At 39.3% G+C, this 23,209-nt stretch overlaps 1 protein-coding gene across 1 annotated transcript in view; it reads right to left on the bottom strand.

Moving 5' to 3' along the window:
- The window catches only part of MCF2L2 (MCF.2 cell line derived transforming sequence-like 2), a 149,299-nt gene that overhangs the window by 122,778 nt on the left and 3,312 nt on the right, over positions 1-23,209 (bottom strand). The window contains exon 2 of the mRNA XM_016218026.2: positions 609-692. Coding sequence (XP_016073512.2) covers positions 609-692 — 84 coding nt within the window. The remainder of the gene's footprint in view (positions 1-608; positions 693-23,209) is intronic.

The raw sequence follows: 23,209 nt of genomic DNA, 5'->3' as shown, positions 1-23,209 counted from the left end.
GTTACTGCTATTTGCCGTCACTAAATGAATAAGAAACAATAGTAATCTAGTAATGACAACTTTTCAGGAATGTGCCCAGGCTCCAAAAATTTCTAGCCTTTTGTTAATATTAGCCTCTCTCTATTCACAATCAAGTGCTTAATAAAAAATAAAAATTAAAAAACAACAACAACAAGGTATTAAAATTAAGTCCTTAAGAGCTAAGGATAAAAGAGAAATCTCTCAGAGAACCACCAACCTCAGCAATGCTCATGAACCTTTAAAACCAAGACTCTCTTAAGATTGTATCTTAGAAGAACATCATGGTGGCAGCTGATGTCAGTAGTTATTTCTTTTTCTTCCTCAAAATCTTGTCAGCTCTGTTCTTTTACAACCTCAAAAAAATGTACACCCTCGAGAAACATCAAAATTGCACCCAACAGCAAATGGAATGACATCTATGAGATCCCACCCTCCTCCAGCTGGATGGTCCCCAGTTCAGTATAGTCTGGGTGAGACTTAAGGGATGACTGAGACTCAAGTATAATGTTCACCAAGATTCAAAAGGCAGGGCCCTCTGAGCAGAACCCCCAACAAAATCTAAAAATACAAGTGAGTTAGCCCCTTACCTGAAAGAATGGCAAATTGTCTGTGAAGTTGTTCAATTATATCCACTGCCAATAAGGGCCTGATTTCCTGCTGCATAATTTCATCTGCACAAATGAAATACAAATTAGGTTAAATCCTTGCAAATCACAAAGAGAAATTAAAAGGAAGGGAAGCTCCACTACTAGGGAAATGTGGGACCTATCAAGAATCAAGATTTGGTTATGAAAATGCTATTCTCTTGAGAACTCTATTCCTGAGATGCAAGCATGGATCTGGATTTTGAGTGGTTTGAAGCTTGTATACATGAGCACAGGAAAACATTTCCCCAGCTCCCAAGGTTTTGGGAGGGATCAGTGCAAGGACTGTGCCCTGAAGTTTAAGCTTCAGTAGCTTCACAGTAAACCTGCTAGGATGGTCTCATTACCAAGGGAGGTACTGAGGTGTCTGCTTACTCCTTTGGGTCTGCAAAAGGATATTTTAAACAAAAACAACTAAAATTACCAGAGTTCATCTCAAGCTGGGTCATAAAATCAATCTAGATTTATGAAGGTTCTTTGTTTTTTGTTTCCCTCCCTCCCTCCCTCCTTCCTGTTCTTCCTTTTTGCCTCCCTCTATTTGCATCCCTCTATTTGCCTCCCTCTATTCGCCTCCCTCTATCTGCCTGCATTTTTTTTTTCCTCCTGTAATACTTCACGGGGCCTCTTCCCACTACCAAGCATGTTGGAGGCACTTCCTTATTTCACTACTTAAAGATGCTCCTTACTGAATAAAAGGTTACAGGTTTCCAAAACAAAAATTCAAATATTTCAAGCACAAATCTACAAATGTCCTCTAGCCCTATGATTTGCATTCTATCCATCTGGGGGAAGGGGATTAGAGAGAGGGAAAGACTAAGTGGAATCCCTTAGCCTGGGCTGGGAAGCAAAAGCCATTTTCATGCTTTCTCTGGCTGAGATATTATCCTCACTTAACTATTTTCCAGGGAATCTCAAAGAATGAACTGGTTATTATTTCTACAACAGTTAAACATCTGGTTAGATGAAGGCATGAACCAAGCAGCCTGTACATTAACGCTAAACAGGAATTTCCTATTAATTCCGCATGGAGTCAGGGTAATGTTAGGATATTCTAATGTTGACCAATCAGAGGTTATATTTGGGAACCTCCTCCTAGAGCCGTGGTTTCTACTTCTCAGCTTTGGTGTGAAGGTTGAAGGAGATGATCCATATGGAGACGTACATAGTCGGTACTCGGTAAATGCTGGTTACATCCATTGCTCTGGACAGGTCCTTCCCATATTTGCTTTCTGAAAGTCATATAAGGGGCTGAGCAAGTGCCAGCTTAAATCCCAAGACCCTTCCTCAATTAATTCTACCTTTTTTTTTTTTTCTGGAGGAAAGGAGATAAACTCAGGCCCAAGTTGCTTCATCCCAATACTCTTTCCATCCTGAATTCACTAAAAATTCAAGGAAGTCTTGCATTACTACTAATTTTGTAGGTGCAATAATGGCATTGTTGCTATATTTTACAAAAAGGGAGGGCCTTCTCTGTTAGATACACAAACTACAGTACTTAAGAGAAAAAGCATATGAAGTCTGAGACCTGCTTAAAAATACTCCAGCACTCCTCTCTGCCAAAAACGTACAGGGAGGAAGGGAGAAGGAATCAGATTTACAAAATGTGGATAATCGTTGAAGCTGGTTGGTGGGTTCAGAGGGTTCAACATACAATTCTTTCACATGTTTCAAATACAGTTAAGTATTACAACAACATAAAGAATTTAAACACAAACAGGGGTTATGTAGCTAAAGAGTGTTCCAGAAAACAATCTCCTAGTGGTCTAGTAAAGTGGATAGAGCTGGATTATTTTTTCATACACGAGGGAACAATGATCCCAGAGAAAACCCAGATCATAGATGCAATTCATTATTATTATACCTCAATATTTAAGGTGTGCTTTAAATTAAACATTTTAAATTAAAGAGGTAAGATATGAAGGGGACAACAGAACTGAGTAAGCCAACAATCCCTTGCCCCATCTTGTTTTTTATTTTATTTATTTTTATTAAAATATAGTTAACATACATTATTATGTTACTTTCAGGTATATAACATAATTATTCAACATTAATATACCTAGCAAAGTGATCACCATGCTAAGTCCAGTAACCACCTATCATCGCTTACAAGGTTATTGCAGTGTTACTATATTCCCTGTCCTGTACATGCCCATCGCATTTTCTTCTGTCCCCTCCCCTTCGGCAACTATCAGCTTGTTCTCTATATCTATGATTCTCTTTCTGTTTTGTTTTTGGGTTTTTTTGGTTTATTTATTTGGGGTTGTTTTTTTTTAGATTCCACATATAAGTGAATTCATATGTATTTGTCTTTCTCTGCCTGACTTACTTCACTTCGCATAATACCCTCTACGTCCATCCAACTGTCAAGGTTTCATTCTTTTTTATTGCTAAATAATATTCCATTGTATATATACCATATCTTCTTTATCCATTCATCTATTGGTGGACATCCGGGTTGTTTCCATATCTTGGCTATTACTAGTAATGCTGCAATGAACATAGGGGTGCATATCTTTTCAAATTAATGTTTTTGTTTTCTTCAGATAAAGACCCAGATGTAGAATTGCTGGATCACATGGCAGCTCTATTCTTAATTTTTTGAGGCATCTCCATCTGTTTTCCATAGTGGCTGCACTAATTTACATTCTCACCAACAGTACACAAGGGTCCCCTTTTCTCCACATCCTCACCAGCCCTTGTTATTTGTTGACTTACTGATGATAGCAACTCTGACAAGTGTGAGATGTTATCTCATAGTGGCTTTGATGTGCATTTGATGATTGGTGATGATGAGCTTCTTTTCATATGTCTGTTGGCCATCTGTATGTCCTCTTGGAAGAAATGTCTACTCAGGTCCTCTCCCATTTTTTTATTGGATTTTTTTTTTTTTTTTTTTGGTATAAAGTTATATGAGTGCTTTATATATTTGGATATTAACCCCTTATCGGATGTATCATTCATGAATATCTTCTCTCATTCAGTAGGTTGTCTTTTCGCTTTGTTGATGGATTCATTTGCTGTGCAAAAACTTTTAATTTGATATAGCCCCATTCACTTATTTTTTTTTTTGTTCCCCTTGCTCAAGGAGATATATTAAAAATATAGATTGCTAAGAGCAATGTCAAAGAGTTTACTGTCTATGTTTTCTTCTAGGAGTCTTATGGTTTCAGGTCTAACAGTCTTTAATCTATTTTGAGTTTATTTTTGTATCTGGTGTAAGAAAGTGGTCAATTTTCATTATTTGCATGTATATGTCCAATTTTGCCAACACTACTTATTGAAGAGACTGTCTTTACCCCTTTGTATATCTTTGCTTCTTTTGTCATATATTACTTGACCATATAAGCAAGAATTTATTTCTAGGCTCTGTATTCTATTCCATTGATCTATATATCTGTTTTTATCCCAGTACCATACTGTTTTGATTGTAGCTTTGTAGTAGGGTTTGGAATCTGGGAGCATAATATCTCCCACTTTGTTTTTTCTCAAAATTTCTTTGGCTATTCAGGGTCTTTTGTGGTTCCATATAAATTTTAGGATTAAGTTGTTCTAATTCTGAGAAGAATGCCATTGGTATTCCAATAGGGATTGCATTGAATCTGCATATTACTTTGGGTAGTAAGTGTATTTTAACAATATTAATCCTTTCAATCTATGAGCAAGGTATATTGTTCCATTTATTTATATTTTGTTCAATTTCTTTCTTCATTGTTTTATAATTTTCAGAGTACAGATCTTTCACATCTTTGGTTAAATTTATTCCTAGGTATTTTATAGTTTTTGATACAACTGAAATGGGATTGTCTGCTTGACTTCTTCTGATTGTTATTGGTGTATAAAATGTAACATTTCTGTATATTGATTCTGTATCCTGCAACATTACTGAAGTCATTTGTTAGTTCTAATAGTTTTTTTAGTGGCATCATTAGGGTTTTCTATATTTGGTATCATGGCATCTGCAAATAATGAGAGTTTTACTTCTTCCTTCCCATTTTAAATATCTTCTATTTTTTGTCTTACTGATAGCTATGGCTAGGACTTCCAGTACTATGCTGAATAGAAGTGGTAGTATTCATCTTTGTCTTGTTCCTGATCTTGGAGAAAAGACTTTCAGCTTTTCATCATTGAGTATGATGTTACCTGTGGGTTTGTCATATCTGGCCTTTATTATGTTGAGATATGTTCCTTCTATACCCACTTTTTTGAGAGTTTTTATCATAAAAGAATGTCAAATTTTGTCAACTGCTTTTCTGCATCTATTGAGATGATCATATGGTTTTTACCTTTTATTTTGTTAATGAGATGTATTGCATTGATTGATTTATGAATGTTGAACCATCTTTGTGTCCCTGGGATGAATCACACTTGGTCATGATCTATAATCCTTTTAATGTATTGTCGAATCCAGTTTGGTAATATTTTGTTGAGAATTTTTGCATCTACGTTTATCAAGGATATTGCCCTGTAATTTTCTTTTTTTATAGTGTCTTTATCTGGTTTTGGTATCAGGATAATGCTGACTTCATAAAATGACTATTTTAAAGTAAAAAATCATTAGGTCAAACCATCATTAGTTGAGAACCGCTGAATAATTATAAACACTATGTCCACAGAGAAAGATTTAAAATATAATATCAAGAACATAAAAATCACACATGTGGTGGGATTGCAGCCAGGTTTAAGAAAAGAAAGAAGAAAGCGTGTGGTGTGTTTGTGCACATCTGTGCAGGCATATGAAAAAAGAATACATGAAATAGTTGTATTAGAGTGATGTAATCATACTATGGTTACCCCCTTTAGTTCACTAGAGAAAAACATGCTCTGATAGCCTTTATTTTTTCATGCTAACAGGACTTTATTGAAGAATAATTTACATGCACAAATCTTCAGTGTACAGTTTGATGAATTTTGACAAATGTATACACTGATGTAACTATCACCCAGATCAAGATATGGAACATTTCCATCACCCCAGAAAGTTTCCTTGACCCTTGTTCCAGGCCCCACACTTTTGAGAGCTCCACATATTACAACCCTCCCTCCCATAAGTAGATGAGTTAAAGACCACATGGGTGCCTCTGTTATTCGTGATCCAGACCTCAATGCTGGCACGGCACACCATAGCTCCAAACATCTACTCTCTTAACATCACCGGGGCCCCAGGGAAATACTTCTCCACATCTCTTGGTCTATATCCTCAAAAGAAAAGGTGACTGTATCCAAATGCTACGACGGTTTGCGAGCTGTGCCACTGCTGATATCAGGGACAGACACTGTTTCTGAGTGTTGGGAGGATTTGAGCCGTGAGGATTTAAGCAGCGGAAGTGCTTAGGTAAGAGAAAAGACAAATGAATTAATTCGTCGGATCCTTCCTCTCATGTGGCATGAATGCTGTAGATTCTTATATAATGAAAGATCATGTCCAATACTACCAAGCATCAATGTTCTCTTTTTCCTTTCAATTCATTATGCAAACATTCACATTTTGAACTCCTTGAAGACAATTACATTTTACTTTGGTCACATTTACTTCCCATCACTGCTCCCAACAGAGCTCTAATTATGTGCAAATCTCAATGATAACAATATAGTGATTTTGCTGAGGTAAGAAAAAAAATATTTTATGGATTAATTAATGATTTGTAGATTATGGATATCTTTATTGCTCATCCAAATTTCACTAGCTAATTAATATGACAGACACACACAATAATTCAATTTAGTCATCTTTGCTATTTTCTGATTTTTAGTCATTTATAAACCATAGTTTTATACATATTTTAATTTTGTTCTTATGAGGGTATGTATGTCAAGGTAGGAAGACAGAATATATTTTACTGAACTGTGGCATGCAGGCCTCCATTTGTAATCTTGCCCCAGGCTCTGCAAATGCCTATTTAAAACTGCTTTGAGAACTGATAAAATATTACTAGGCATAAGCATTTCTGTTTTAAAACTTCTTAGTTTCTGCTCACATTTCACATTGTACCCTTGTATGAGACAAGCAGAGCAGAGGTGGAAGGTTCTATGCAAAGTTTCCTTAGCAATGGAAGCTGGGGATGACATTCTCCTGCAGCCCTTCAGAGCCACAGGAGAGGTGAAACCAGCTCTGCTGCCTGGGCTATTCTGAATAGAAAGCAACCAACAAATGCCTTGAGGGAAATGAAGAAAATTTGTGAAAATACCAAATTCCTCCTTTCCATAAAGCCTTCATGTTTTAGCTCTAGATTTCAAAGTGACCCCACCAGCATTTTTATCAATACTTCCACAGAGCATTGCTCCTCAAATTACAATGGATATTTAAATCACCTGGGTTCTAAAATGCAGATTCTGATTCAGTAGTCTTAGGGTGGGGCATTTCTAACAAGCTTTCCTCACGCCGCTGAGGCAACAGAGAAGCCAAGCACACATCGATTCCAAGGCCTTAGGCTATTCTTGATGCTTTCCTATTGCTTAAGAAAAATGCCGCTCAAGAGGGAAAAAAAGGTTCTATTTGGGTTGTCAGATTCTGCTTCAATAAAAATTATCATCTATATGTATCCAAAGTATTCTTGAATCTGAGGCCTAGATGGTGTAACTTTTTGCCTAACATCTTCTGTGCTGTTTTTGGAGTCTGCACTCAGGAAAACAAGCCAACCCCTGCCTTGAGCATCTGCTTACCTCTCCTTCCAGCACACCTCAAGCCCTACCTCAGTGTGGGCCCCTTAATGCCTATGCTCTCTCATGCTTAGCCCACTTCCAGCCCTGTATTCAATCAAGTCTATCAACTGGAAGCAGTGTTTTGGGCAAGACAATATTACACGGTATAACATGAAGAGATGAGAAGACTTGATATTGTTAATGGCGAAACAGCACGAGCTGGTACTGGCATAGTGAGACCTCAGTCCTGAGTTTGGCTAAGAAAGAATTCAGAGTCAAGAACTCAGATACACACAAAAGTTTATTTAGCAAGTCAGAAAGGAAGAAGTGAGCCAGTAGGGCTGTGTGGACTCAGGAAATAAGTTGCAGAGAAAAAAGAAGGGGAAAGAGAGCAAAGGTACATAGCCTGAGGGACAAAAGGCGCAGGAGAGGCATGAGAGAGAGACAAAGAAAAAGAGAGAGCTGCGTCCTTCATCTTAAGGGTTTTTAAAGGTGAGGAGTTTAGGGGAGATTTCAGGGGAGGACCTCAGTAGAATATTCATCAGCTTCCCAGGTGTGTCCTTTCAGGGCGGTGGTCTCTACTGATTGGTCGGCACTAGGGTATACGGTCATTAGTCATTGTGTTATCAGTGGGGAGCCCTCCATGTCCCTACCTATTACAAGTGGAAGCGGGCTTCTTGTGATGTCACGAGTAAAGGAATTTTCTGAGACTTGCATGGGAGACGGGTATTGTAGAAAGTTTTATTTCTGTGGAATTAAACCCTGAGTTTCCAAGGTCCCATTTCCCTCCATCCTGCCAAGGAAAAAGTCCCATTTTGCTTTCAGCAGAGCTAGAATTAAAGTCATCGCCCAGAGTTTCCATTCCATGTTGGAGTACAGTTCAGTCTAGTATCAGGCCAGCTTAGCTTATGTTCCCAGCTATAGTCCATCAGTCCATTACGTGTGGGGTCCACATGGCCCACAGGAACATAAGCGAATGCAAGGAAGCAGGAGCAAAACCAGAGGAATGAGAGGGAGAGAATTCCTTTGTCTGGGATTTTAACCTTCTAACATTTCCGTGCTTGCAGTGGCCACACCCACTCTAGCCAATGACCTCTATTCCAGGTTAGACTGACAGACACCTTCCCTATCTTTACTTCACATGCACCCATCTTCCCCTTTGTCCCGTCCCTTCCCCCAGGGAATGGATCATTGGTTCCCTGGGGTGTGCAAAGTTGCCGCTTCCTGGTGAAGCTGCCCAGATGGCTATGCTTATAATGTCTGGCCTCCCTTTTGCTCCTTTCCTATTATGAAATAACTAGCTAATTACAACAGTAACTATTGCAGCTGGTCCTGATGTCAGCCATGGCGTTGCTTCATCTGGCTTTGCTGCTTTTCTGAGCCTGGAGCTAAAACACAATTGAGGCCTAGATGTTATCTCTAGTTTGACCAAAACTCTGACTCTGTGATCAGCACACCCAAGGCTTTGTTCCTAAGATTGCTTCATGCTGGTCAGAACCTTATTGTCCTGAGGGGCTTAATGCTTAAGGGCGTGGTTGTGCAAGGGCTTATATGGGAGTCATCTGAGGCTGTTCTCTGTCCCCCTTGTTCGTCCTCTAAGGGTGTCTAAACTGCATGACTAGCCATATGCTAGGGGTGGAAAAGTCACCCTGGGGGCAAGGACCCACCCTACAATACTTGTTTTTCCAGTTTTGTCCATTGCTAGGCATCCAGGACTTTCCACCCTGGTGACCTTCTGCCTGATGGATTGGCAGTTATTTTATAGATAAATAGCATAGAGAGTTGGCAAGAGTGCAGGCAGATTCTCTATAGGTAAAAGTGTAAATAGGTACTTTTTTAAAAAGTTGATTAATTTGGAAATATCTGTCAAATGTTAAATATGCAGTCTTTAGCCAAGAAATTTCATGTCTAGTAATTTAATATATGGAAATATTAACACAAGTTCAAGGTAACAGGCTATGATGTTTTTTACGGTATTGTTCTTCTAGTGTAAATGCCCATTAACAGGGAAATGGTTAAATTATGATACAGCCATACAATAAAATACTATGTAGCCATTAAATATAATCAGGTAGATCTATATGTACTAACAGGTAAGAAAATTCAAAATATGCTATTGGTTTGTTTTTAAAAAAAAAAAAAAAAGGCAAGATACAGAACAGAACATTATCATTTATGTGAAATTTACATAAATATGCATAGAGAGGGACTTATTTGAATTTTTGCAATGAGCAATTGAGGCAGAGACAGCTAGCTGCCCACCCAAAACTCACAGTTCCTCTTCTATACAATAGAATTTCCACTGGAAGGTGACTGCCCAACAGGGACTCAATCTCCACTCACATACACACACACACCCCCTATCTCCAGTTATAGGCTTGTGACAAGTGAATGCCAATAGAAGATGAATAAAAATGATGTGTTACTTTTCAGCTGGGGTGTTTAAGAGATGGGTGTGTCTTCAGCACTGTCTCTTTCCCTCCTGCAAGGTGCAAGGTGACAATTCTGAAGCTAAGGGATGGCTGACCCACAAAATAGAGGCAGATAGGGTCCCCAAAACACTGAGAGAAATTGTCCTCTGACCATGGAACAGTGTATTACAGTGCATTAATTCAATGAAATCTATGTTTATTGCAGCAGTTGGTGTTACCCTAATTTACAGGCATACATTCATTTTATAATAATATTTTAAATACACTTTATTCCTTTTTAAAAACAAAAAGGGGGAGACAGTCAGTGGAAAAGCAAACCTCCAACTGCCGATTCTCCCTAACCCCCAACAATTAAATAAAATATGGGTCTTGGTTAACACACATCTCAATCAGTGTGTCACCTCTTAAGTTTCATTCCCTTAATCCCAAGAAATAGGTATTATGCCAAGTAGCTAACAGCAGATTGCAGTAACAACAGAAGGCCATTTACACACTCATAAAACTTTCATTAAGATACTTAGACCTTCATTGCCGTCTTGAGTCACAGGCAGAATAAAATGATTGACAGCCAAAGCATGTAGGTGAACCTTTCATAACCTTTTCTAGTGGGGGAAAAGAAAGGCAACAATAGTATATGTAATGCTGTGAGTTGAGGATTCAGAAATTATTCATATTCTCCTTTCAAATTAGTTTCTCTCCTTACTATTTTTTTTTAAGTATCTTTATTGTTGAGTCCCCTCCTTACTATTAACAAAGCTGTAAAGCCCTTATGATTTACCTTTAGGAAAATTAGGGCAATCATTTATACCTGAAGTCAAGCCCTGTGAGGATTCGTGTGCATGCACAGGCAAGCACTTACGTGTTTTAAGTATGGAAAGCAAAATCTGATTAACAAGTTGTTCTTTCGTCAATAGCAAATACATAGTAGCCCTTGCCTTTGAGAATATAGAATATAATTATATGGTATAGACTATAGTATAAACATGAATCATGTCTCAGTCAGAAAGTATATGGCAACAGTGATGAATTATTTTAAAAGCACAGTTCTCCATTCAATAATTCTCCCTCTTGAAGAAATAGTTTCCAAGTATAAATAAACAGTAATGAGAAGGACAAAGACATTGGCTTTAGTCACCTTTCCTAGCCTGTGATCCAAGGGGGGGAAATGTATTATTAACATTTTCAAGGCAAAAAAAAAGGTGAAGGTATATGAATAAGCCCATCCATAAAAGAAGCAGTCTTAGGACAAGGCGTAGTTGCGTCAGCTCTTAGCGCATTGGCTTCCAAATACATGTGAGGCAGACCCAGAAATGCTGTTCCTTCTCACTCAGCCCACTGAGGGAAGTGTTTTTCTTTTTTCTATTCTTAAACCGCCAGTCTGTTATCAGCTTATGTGTCTAACATGAAGCCTTAGCATTTCAGACTTAACATTTCTCTTCAGATTTATCATTTTTCTTCAGGAACATGTATTTCATAATCTGGATTCTTATTTTCATTTTACAACAGCAATATATGTTGGTTATTTTTTTGTTAATTTAAAAATACAACAAAAATAAGAAAAGTAAAACCCATATCATTCCTTCCTCCAAAATTAAATAGTTGTATCATTGGCATATAATAGTCAATATGTATAGATACAAACATAGATGTTTTTAAAATTGGTTCAGACTTCCACATTCCATTTTATAGCCTGACTTTTTGTCAGAATATTGGGCATCTCTTTTTATTATAAATTTTTCAATAAATGACCACCTACAATGTTAATAGCTTTTTTAAAAAATATAATGATTCTTTTTAAAAGTCCTTTTTAAACTCCTTAGGAAACTAGAGGCAGCAGTGCAAAGTACATTTTTTAACGTAAAATTCGTTAAGCCATTATTCCACCGAGAAGAAGGCTGAGTAACAAAACCCATGAAAGAAAGGCATTACTCCTCTCACGGTACCTTGTTTTGCCACGTATTCTAGCCTGGAGCTGCTTTCCAGGAAATGGTGGTAAGCCCTCATCTCTGCTTCTGTTATCCGCGCCGAGGTGTAAGGTGAGCATCTGGGGTCTTGCTGCCCACACATCTTACACCAGGAGGCCATGGGATTCCAGGAGATGGTGCCAGCATCACTCCCCCTCCGTTGCTCTCAGCACTGCACTCACGTAGATGTGTCTAATCCTTTCTCCTGGCTAATCTCTCTGAAGTTCACTCAAGGTCATTTCATTGCTGAGAGTTGATCCTTTGGATTGGTGAGTGCTCACAGGATTACAGGCCCAAGAGATTACCAGATCTCCTCATTTGGAAATAAAAGGAAAACTGGGGGACACGGATGTTGGGGTAGAGAGGGAAATCCTAAAGTCCATGAGAATCAGAATGGTTTTTTGTTTTGTTTTTGTTTTTTAGAAGGATCACATCATGAGACATACATCAGGCTACTGGATATTTAAAATAAAATCATAGACGGGGATACTTTTTTCATAGAATGCTCTTAAGAAAATTTATTCCAGGCCACAATTCTCCCCTCCTTCTCTTCCAACCTCTCCAGGCTGCCAAGGAATATAACCCAGAGAATTAACAATGCTGCCAACAGAAATCACTGCCTAGGCAATGTTGATATGTTGTACTATCTGCGCAACACGGTTCAGCACAACAATGGCAAAGAAAGGTTCAAACCCTAAAATGGGGTGTAGGGTATCTCCTGAACTACGTCTAAAGATCAGGTGCAAGTACATTATCATGACTGCAGTGAAGGATGTTCTTTGATTTGACCACAACCCCACTTACCACCTCTTGGGGAAAAGTGAGATCACCTTTCAGAACTGTGCTGTGCAGAATGTGGTATACTCAGAGAGAAGCCACTTCTCCATAATGCATTCTATTTTGGTCCTTCATGCTTAACGGTTTTGCTTATGAATGCTGTGCTCTAATATTTAAAGAAAGAGCACAACGTCACCCTGGACAGTTTTGCTCAGTGGTTAGAATGTTGGCCCTCAGACTGAAGGGCCCGGGTTCAATTCCAGCCAAGGGCACGTACCTCAGTTGCAGGCTCAATCCTAGCCCTGCTCGGGGCTCCTGCAGGAGAAAAACCAACCAATGTGCCTCTCTCACATCGATGCTTCACACTCTCTCTCTCCCCCTTCCACTCTCTCTGAAAAGCAATGGAAAAATATCCTCGGTTGAAGATTAAAAAATAATAACAATAAAATAAAGAGCACAGTGTGAAATATCTGATAAGTAATAAGTAAGTTTATATACAAATTTATACTTTTTATTTGTATGAGTCAAGCTAAAAATTTCAGAGTAAGACTTGCAGCTGGCTAAGGAGAAGCTGGAAGACCATTTTTATTAAAAAAGAAAAACTTGAGAGGGTAAAATTCATGTATGTTGAAATACTCAAATCTGAAGTGAAATTCATTCTAATTGATTTTGACAAATGGATACATCCATATAACTCATACCCCTTTCAAGATGTAAGACATGTCCATCTATAGAAAAGAAAGTACCTTCACATGTTCTTTCCTGGTCAACCCTTCCTCCTACCCCCCAAGCGACTGACCACTGTTGTGTGTGTTTTTCAATAGAGACTAGTTTTGCCTGTTCAAAAAGTTCATATAATGTAATCTTACAGTATGTATTATTTTTTGTCTAGCTTCTTTCTCTCAGGATAATGCCTGAGATTCACCCATGATGTATCAGTAGTTCATTCATTTTTATTGCTGAGTTGCATCCCATTATATGGGTGGTACAAACGTGTCTACTGTCCTGCTTATAGACACTCAGGGTGCTTTTCCCAATTTGGGCTGTTATGAATAACGTTGCTGTGAACATTCATGTAAAGGTCTTTGTGTGCACATATGTTTGCATTTCTCTTGGATAAACACATACGAGTGGTATTGCTGAGGCAAAGGAGAGGTGTATATTTGACTTGTAAGAAACTGCTAAACCTTTTCCCAAACTGGCCATACCAGAAGGTCTTTTAAGATTACAGACTTCTCTGTTCAATAATCCTCAGAGTCAGTTCTTTGTTAATGTTAACTGCATGTAAAGTACTTTAAGAAAATAATTTAAGATGAAGAAATTTAATATAATTTAAGACTCTAAAACTTATGAAAGTTATTTTTTCCCCCTAACATTAGATATTGTGAATATGCTGACTCCTACTAAATGCAAAGTCTGAGAGTCTTCTAATACAGTACAGACCGGCAAATACAGCAGTTTTCAACAACGGTTCATTAGGCATTGCCAAATTTCCCTCCCAAATGGCTGTACCCGTCTGCATTCCCACCAGCAATACAGGACATGCCCAATTCCCCAAATGGAGGCTCTTTTTCTTACTAAGTATTAACTTCTTTACCCTTCATTCAGATGTGAACGGCCACGAGTACTTGGCTGGCATCTCAGCACTTCAGAACATAAGAACTAATTTTGCTGACCACGTAAACCCAAGGTGGCAGCGTGCATGTAACTGCTCACATCAGAGATGACCACATTTTATTTTTTTGTATCTTACAGAGCTCTAGGGAGAAGACTACTATAAAATATTGGAAACTTTATTATATTTGATTCTTTCTATTAGATAAACAAACTGTACAGCTCTCATAAATACTATATTTCATGCACTGACCTTTATCATTTGACCAAGATCAAATATCCAATAAAGGACTGTTTTTACTTTATGTTTAACAATGGATTCTGACATCACTGGGCTCTAGGTAAGGTGACTCTCCTTACAAAAGACCTGATTACTTCGGAAGTAATGGAATGGGAGATGAATGTTTCTTCCATCTCCCCCTAGCCAAGAAATTATCATTATAGGTATAAAAGGCAAAAAAAGCTTCCTTAGCACTGCTAGATTTTCCCCTATTTTTAAAAATGTTGTGTGTGTTTTGCATCTGTGAGGTAGAATGAACAGAAGCCATCTACCTGCCCCTACCTCTTGCGGGGAGATGGAGACTGAGAAGCAGCCTGCAAGCTCAGGAAGGACTGGACTCATCCACAGCACAAGGGCATCAGGGTTATAATTTTACCAGAAGTAGGATCAATGTCATATTAAAGTAGAAACTTTTTCTTATATAGACTAGACCTTGTTTTCTTTGGAAATATATAAACACTAGAATGGCCAGGTGTATTGCTGAGGAGACTAAACTGACTTTTTTCCAGAGTTGACCTGGGGGTGAAGAGAGTGATAGGACTCTGTTGGGGGTAGAGCTGTGAAGACCGCCACACTCCCCCCAGCTGACCACTGGGCTACAAGGACTGCAGACCCACTCATCTCCTGCTCTCCCCACTCACAGGGAAGCAGGGACACCTCATTCCCTTTGAGTCAGGGAGGAGGGGCTGGTCAAGTCCAATTACATACAAGAGGAGGGACCCCTAGAGAAAGTGTGCTAACCAGATATTGGGGAGTGGAACCAGAGTTCATGGGGATGGGGCAACTTTTGCAAGTTCACACCCTTCTGTATGATTTATAATTTATACAAACAGTATAGATTGCTTTCATTACTAAATTAAAAATGTGCTAATAAAGATTTTTTTGAAATTATTTTATCTAGGTTACTCACTCCATATACACAGCTTCAACATGCCCCTCACTACTATTTTGAGAATATTGCCTGTCCTTTATGAACATCACTGACCAGTGTGGCAGTGTTGACGGTTGTTGAAGCTGAGCAACGAATAAGGTTTGTAAGATTATTCTATTTTTGTGATGCATTTTTAAAATTTCATAATTAAAAGCTACCCCCAAAAATTAGTGTAAACTGAGTGAGATACGCAAATAAGTCTTCCTGTTGCCTTCGGTGCACACAGATGTACGTGCGGAGCAGAATCCCTGAACCACGCAAAATGACTTGGGGAGAGCTGACATCTTAACAGTGATTCTTCCAAACCTCAAACACAGACTATGTTATTTTTATAAGGAGAGTTTTTAAAGCCCTTATGAAATACCACATAATATACATTCTGCTCTCATTTCACCGGCTTTTTTTTTTTTTTTTTTTTTAAGGCTGTACCATGAAGCCATTGAAAATTATAAACATGATCTTACTCTTTAAAATCTGGGTTAGTTTTCCCAAAGGACTGAGGGAGAAAATGCTCCCACCACACCTGAAGGGCAAACCAGATTTGAGTAGTGGAATTTTCCTTCTCATCTCTATACCATATGTCAAGGTCTAAAATCCCACTTCACAGCCTGAGGGATTTTTCCTCCTTTGTAAGCAAAGCTTCTGTTGGATGCTGGAGGGATGAACAGTGCAATGGAAACAAAATGGAATGGAAAGGACAGGGATGTGGTGGAGGGGTTCAGGAGGCCCATCTTTCTGGTCTAGGTCCTGTACTGTATCTTCCTTACCAGTAGGGGAGGGGAAAACGAGGCAAGAGAAGGGAGCCACTAGGAAAGAAAGGAGCCAGTGAAATGGTGAAGAGTCTGGGAACCCCCCAGAAGCTGGGGTGGCCAGGGGATGTTTTAAAATATAGAGATGCCTCCAGCTCCATTTCAAAGTGTCTCTGTTGCTAAACCATAAATTTCTCCTATATTCAGAAAATTCCCCTGAACCCCACCCTCCAATCTTCTGTATACATGAGTTTTGAGATACTAGGGAAAAGAGTTGAATTTCACAACTGAGTCATCCCAATGCAAAAGCCAGGCAGTACATGCAGGAGCCAGAAAAGCAGAGGCCCAATGAAGTGAGAGAGGAAATTGGACTGATGGACTGATGGTTGACTCTGCCTAAAATTTGCTTAGGTTTGCTTAACATCGACCCCACCATCCACTAGACTGTCAGCCACAGGAGGACATTCATTCATTCCTCCAGGCTTCCAGTACAGCTAAGGGGCTGCTCAGGGCACTGGGGCTGCAGCAGTGGAGGAAGAGGCCTGGATCTGGCCCTCACAGGGCCTATGGCCACAAGTAGGGGTCATGGCCGCTCCTTCACACCCTGTCCCCAGGTCAAGACGGATACCTGGCCATGTCAAGGCCCCGGAGGCCCTCAGTAAATGTGGCTAGTCTTAAATTGGTTAATGTAAATAAGGAAGAACAGGCAAAAGGACCTCTTGCTCTTCAGTAATTGAATTAACTATAGCTTCCTTGGGTAAAGAAAGAGAAAAGGGCCAAAATGAATTTAAACAGATCTGATAATGGGTAAAAACAAACAAAAAAATGAAGATACACAAGACAAAACCTGGCTGGACAAGATCTGGGATCAGGCAACTGGACAGAGAAATCCAGATGTAAGTCTTCTAAGCTGGACAAGACCAACATCACCGAGTGTGCGTATGTTGCACCTGAATCTCTCTCATAGTAAAGTCCTCTACACACGGGTAGGTACTCTTCTATACCACACAAAAGTGCATGGTGGTGCTGTTACCATGCCGTTCTAACTGAGCATTATAACTTTATCAGACTTTTTTTTCCTAAGGAAATGCAAGTAGGACTCCTAAAAATTTTCTTCCTTAACAAAGTCTTATTCCTGACTAAGTGTTCCACATTTATTATCTTTGCATATTTAAAGACTATAAAGTAAATCCTCAAGTTTTAAATCATAATTTTTCTTTAGAAGAAAGTGACTATTAATAAATGAATGTTTCAAGTGACTTGGAAAATACTTATACTCAGGGGATTAATGCTTTTAACTTCCATTAGGTTTATAAAAAGATTTTTTAAACTCACTAATAAAGCACCCATCATTTACCAGTTTATATTCCATTCTGCAATGGGCAATTAAACCACGTGTGACTATTTATAGGCCGCAAGGCCAGACATACCTGACTTTTAATTCTGACCCTTCGCTCAGGATGGCATTGGGCAAATTCCCTAACCTGGTTCAGCCGCAAATTATTCCTCCATAAAAATGGGCTGTACTTCTGATTAAATTTAATTAAATCACAATGTCTGTAAAGCACAACATGTGGCACTAAACAGGCAGGAAATAAATGGCAGCTATGATAACATCATTTTAAATATTATTTCCATATCCTGTAGCCTCTCCAACCTTTCTTCCCCTCCCCCCCAAAAAGAATCTATATGGGCAAGGAAAAAAAGGGAGACACCATAGATCCACCTTCCAGCTTGAGGTCATTCCTTCCTTCAAGGCAAAGCTCAAAACTTCTCAGTTGTTCAGAGGAGGTTCACTCACCAGCAAAGTCTGAGCAAAGAATGGAATAAATGGGACAATCAGCACAGGAAGACCACACAGTTACTAACAGTGGCCATTCCCCTTACCCCACCCCAACAAGAAAGCTTTCCCCTTTCCACCTACCTAAATCTTCTCCTTCCTTCAAGATCCAGCTCAAGTCACACATCTAGTATGAAGCTTTCTTGAATCACTGGAGTCCACAACCACTTCAACCTCCAAATGCTTACAGCACTGTCTGGATTGGCAACCAATCAGAGTCTTTCCTGCACTGTCTCCTGATATAAATATTAGATTGGGCCTCAGACTCTCCTCTAGTCCAGTGGCTCACAGGCGCCCTCCCCAAACCCCTCAGATCCTTTGTTAGCTCTTGCAGCAGGGGCTAGTGGGTTACTCAGCTGGTGTTAGAGCTCAGGGCCTCAGGTTCCCATCTAACTAACCCTCTCCCCACAACAGCTCTTGGGCTGTAGGCCTGGCACAGTGCCTTGTTCATGGTGGGCACTCTAAAAATCTGTTCACTGGCCAGTTGGTATCCTGATGTAGCTGTGGTACCTAAGCACTCAGGTGGTCACATAAGGGCAGTGGGCCTTGGAATATACTCAAAAAAAAAAAAAAAAGGCAGCACACTGAACACAGGGAAAGGTTTTGTTTTGTCCAGAGCCAGCCCTTAACATTGCCCAAGTATTTCATACTCTTACTGCTTCTAAAGTTTGAAAGCATCAGATCAGCATTTTCTAAGTTACTACACTTGTTTTGAGGTGATTGCACAGCCTAAAGTTGTCTTCTCTGAAAACTCCTTCCCATTCCAAGACCAAGCCAGTTTCAGAACCTACAGCTGACTCTATACCATTCACCTGCTTGACTCTGCAGACCAGCTCTCTATTCATTTATCAGTGGGTTACGACCCCAGATGGCCATCTCAGCCACTGTCCCCTTCCAGCTCCAGAGATAGTCACCAACTGCCTCTCAGTCTCAGGTCTCTCTCTACAAATTCTCTCTCTGGAGAATCTGATTGGCCCAGCTCAAAGGAAACCTGGGCATTTCTGATCCTATCAGCTGTGTTTCTCTCCTCCAACAGGTACTAGGCACTCACAAGGAACTATTCAGATATTCATCTTCTATCAATCCTGTGGAATGAGTATTATTATCCTCATTTTACATATGCGGCAACCAAGACTCAGAGGCAAAGTGATATGCTAAGGGCTACACAGCCGTTTGCTGGCAAAGCCTGGGTGCAGCCTTACTTCACGTCTGGAAGGCAGAAATCCTCACTGATATTCTCCACAGGAGAAAAAATGATCGCTTCTAGAGTCAATATTATTTACACTGATTTTAAGGAATTCTGATTTAATAAATGACCATTCTCTATAATACAGGGAGTTATTATCATGACAACATTTGGGTTAATATTTGCTTGATACCCTTCACCAAAAGCTGGCATTTCACATCATAAATACGGTGGAATCCATTCAGTCCTTAGAGCACCACATTATATCTGAGTAAATCCAACACCCGACTCAGGTTATCAATAAACTAAATTCCATTTCTCTGCCTCCACCATCCATCCAAATATGGACAATTCGGAGGCATAGGTCACAGTATATACCACCAACGCTCAATGGAGCAATGAGGTAGCTAGACTCCGAGGTGTTAACTACGGTAGGCAGAAAAACACCTCCCCCACCCCCACTCCCAAGATATCTATGTCCCAATACCCAGAAACTGTGTAGGTCGGGTTACGTGGCAAGGGGCATTAAGGTTGCAGATGGAATTAAGCTGCTAATTAGCTGATCTTAAAATAAGGAGGGCACAGTGCAGTCACAAGGGTCCTGAAAAGTGGAAGAGGAAAACGAGAGAGAACCATAGAGATGGCAACACAAGAAAGACCAGAGATGCTGCTGCCTTCTGAAGGTGGAGGAACAGGGCCCACAAGCCCAGGACTGCAGGCAGCTTCTAAAAGCTGGAAAAGGCAAGAAAAAGAATTCTCCCACAGAACCTCCAGAAAGGAAGGCCACCATGCTGACACCTTGATTTTAGCCCAGTGAGACCTGGGTTAATGTCTGAGCTACAGAACTGCAAGAAAATGAATCTGTGCTGTTTTAAGGCACTAAGTTTGTGGTATTTGCTACAGCGGCCATAGAAAATGAATATAGCAGCCAATAATTCCACCCCTTCCTGGGCATGTTCATCCTCCCACTAAGAAGGGGGACATGTGCCCTCTCCCCTTGAATCTGGGCTGAGCCAGTACTGCTTTGATCAGTAGACTTTGGAAGAAGCAACTTAATGGGACTTCAAGGCCATTATCAAGAAGTCCTAGCAGCTTCTGCTACATGCCTACCGGAGACCCGAGCTTCTAAGTAAGAAGTCCTGACTACTCTGCTGGAGAAAGAGCCACATAGGAAGACCCTGGAAGATGAGATGCCACCATGTAGAGAGAGACCACATGAAGGAATACAAACGTGAGAGCCATACAGCCCCAGCTGCCACCTAATTACAACGACTTGAGGGAATCAAGAGATATAATCAAATGGTAGTTGTTTTGGGGTGCTTTATTACCCAACACCAAATAAAACCCAAAACACTATCCAGCAACAGCAACAACAAAAGCTCATGGCCTACTATGCATGCTGTATCACAAGAATAAGTCCCGTTTAAATAAGCCTTCCTAAAGAAAGCAATTTCCACTTAAGCCATCAGTATACTGTATACTTTTCACTCTGGAGTCTTTGTTGAACGATCTAGGGAATCTTGCCATCTTAACAATTAAGTCTTCTGATCTGTGAACATGGAATGCCTTTCTGTTTATTTAGGGCCTCTTTATTTTCTGTCAACAATGACTTATAGTTCTTAAAGTACATGTGTTGCACCTCTTTTATCAAATTTATTCCTGAGTATTTTTTTTGAATTTTATTTTTGTTTAAAATATTACAGATGTCCCTTTTTCTCCCCAATGACCCGTTCCACCCAGTCCCAACCCCCTCCCCAGTCCCTCTCCCCACCATTGTCCGAGTCCTTGGGTTGTGCATATATGCATATAAATTCTTCGGTTACTCTCTCCCTCTCCACCCACCCGCCCTCCTCCATTCCTCTGACATTCGTCAGTCTCATCTATGCTTCCATGTCATTGATTCTATTCTGTTCATCAGTTTATTAAGTTCTTTAGATTCCACGTATAAGCAGGATCATGTGATGTTTGTCTTTCTCTGCCTGGCTTATTTCACTTAGCGTAATTTTCTCCAGGTCCATCCATACTGTCCCAAAGGGTACGAGATTCTTCTTATTCCTGAGTATTTTGTTCTTTTCAATGGTATGGTATATTGAATTGTTTCTTAATTTCATTCTAAGATTGTTCATTGCTAGTGTTTCGAAATAGTTTGTTTTTTAATACTGACCTTGTATCCTGAAACCTTGAACTCATTTACTAATTCTAATAGCTTTTTTAGCACACTACTTAGGATTTTCTAAGATGTCATCTGCAAATACTGATAGTTCTTTCTAATCTGGAGGCCTTTTATTTCATTTTTCTTGTCTAATTGTACTGGCTAGAATCTCTAGTACAATGTTGAATAAAAGTGAGGATAAACATCCTCATCTTGTTCCTGGCCTTAATGGGAAAGCTTCCAGTCATTCAGTATTAACTATGATGTTAGCTGTGGGTTTTTAAAATATATCCTTTATCAAATTGAGAAAATTCCCTTCTATCCATAGTTTGTTGAGTAGTTTTTTAAAAAATCACAAATAGGTATGAAATTTTGGTCAAATGCTTTTTCTGCCACTATTGAGATGATTATGTGGTTTCTGTCCTTTATTTTATTGTTATGGTGTATTATTATATCAATTGATTTTCAGATGTTAAACCAACCTTGCATTCCTGGGATAAATCTTACTTGATCATGGTGTATAATCCTTTTTATATATTGCTGGATTTGGTGCTAGTATTTTATTGAGGCTTTTTGTGTCTATATGCATAAGAGATACTGGCCTGTAGTTTTCTTTTCTTGTGATGTCTTTGTCTGGTTTTGGTATTAGGATAATTTTGGCCTTATAAGATGAGCTGAGGAATATTCCCTCCTCTTCTATATTTTCGAAGAGTTGATATTAATTCTTCTTTAAATGTTTGGTAGAATTCACCAGTGAAGCCATCTGGTATTGAACTTCCCTCTGTGTAAATGATCTGTGAGCATTTAAGGTAAGCTTAGCTAAGCTATGATGTTCAGGAGGTTAGGTGTATTAAACGCATTTTCAACTTACAATAGGCTTATTGGGATATAACCACATCGTAAGTCAAGAAGCATCTATAGTGGAATTCAACCTATGCATTGTTTTTTTTAAAGCAATGAAAAGAGAGCTTATGAGTAAGAGAGCTCTTGTAGATATTTAAGCATTTCTTAAATTTTATTTTGCACTTTGCAATTTAGTTATCAATCAATTTTTGTGTTCAAAAATTCTTAGTAGGCTCTGAAGAATCGGCACAGTGTCTAGAAAGCCAAATAGAAAAAAAAATCACTCAGATGCAGTTAATTCACTTTTAGGGTAGATGTAGTCATTACTCCAGCGTGTCTAGTTGTCCCCACTGGGCTCATTCCCATCTAAGCAGCAAATACTCTAATTAGCTCTTGCCTACAGCACCAACAGCTGAGGATCCTGGCCATTTCAGCCATTACACCATTGTACAATAATGAGTCATGGGCTTAATTTCTGTTTGTTTTTCTTCTGGTTCCATATTACCAATGCCAGTATCATCTTAAAAGTGGTGACATGGGTTACAAGTCAAAATCCTACAGCTTTTGTCACCAAAACAGCCACCAATCCAATCTCCAATTATATACGGAATGTCACAAAGGATATTCCTTACTGCCTCACAGTTTAATTGGGAATAGCCAAACACATGAAACTATTTTAGAACAGTCAAAGAGTAAGATCAAAATCATTACTTCTAATATGAGATGACAAGGTGAGAGAGTGAACTGAACTGGGAATGTGAAACCTGCATGGAGGATTACTGACACTGACCAGCTAGATGACTAAGGTTTTCCACTGACTGGAAGCCCTATGTGAGCCACAAGTGTCCTGCCTGTCAAAATCCAAGAGCAATTGGAGATGTATTAATAGAAAATCCATGTGTACTTAGGCAGAACCTCTGCATATAAACAGCAGTACAGCAAAAGTTTACAGAGAGGATTCACAAATTCTGAAATTCTGTAATTGAACCAATGTGACTCTATAGTCCAGAACAAAGGCGAGAGGATCATCCTACTTGTGTCCTGCATGGATAAAAACACATCTGGACACTGTTCACATGTGAACTGCATAATTTATGAGGGTCCCTGACAAACAAACAAAATCCAAAGGAGTGA

The sequence above is a fragment of the Miniopterus natalensis genome, chromosome 6 (genome assembly GCF_054644295.1).
Source record: "Miniopterus natalensis isolate mMinNat1 chromosome 6, mMinNat1.hap1, whole genome shotgun sequence".
NCBI lineage: Eukaryota > Metazoa > Chordata > Mammalia > Chiroptera > Miniopteridae > Miniopterus > Miniopterus natalensis.
The sequence above is the reverse complement of the archived record's forward strand: the minus strand, read 5'-3'. Positions and strand labels throughout refer to the sequence as shown.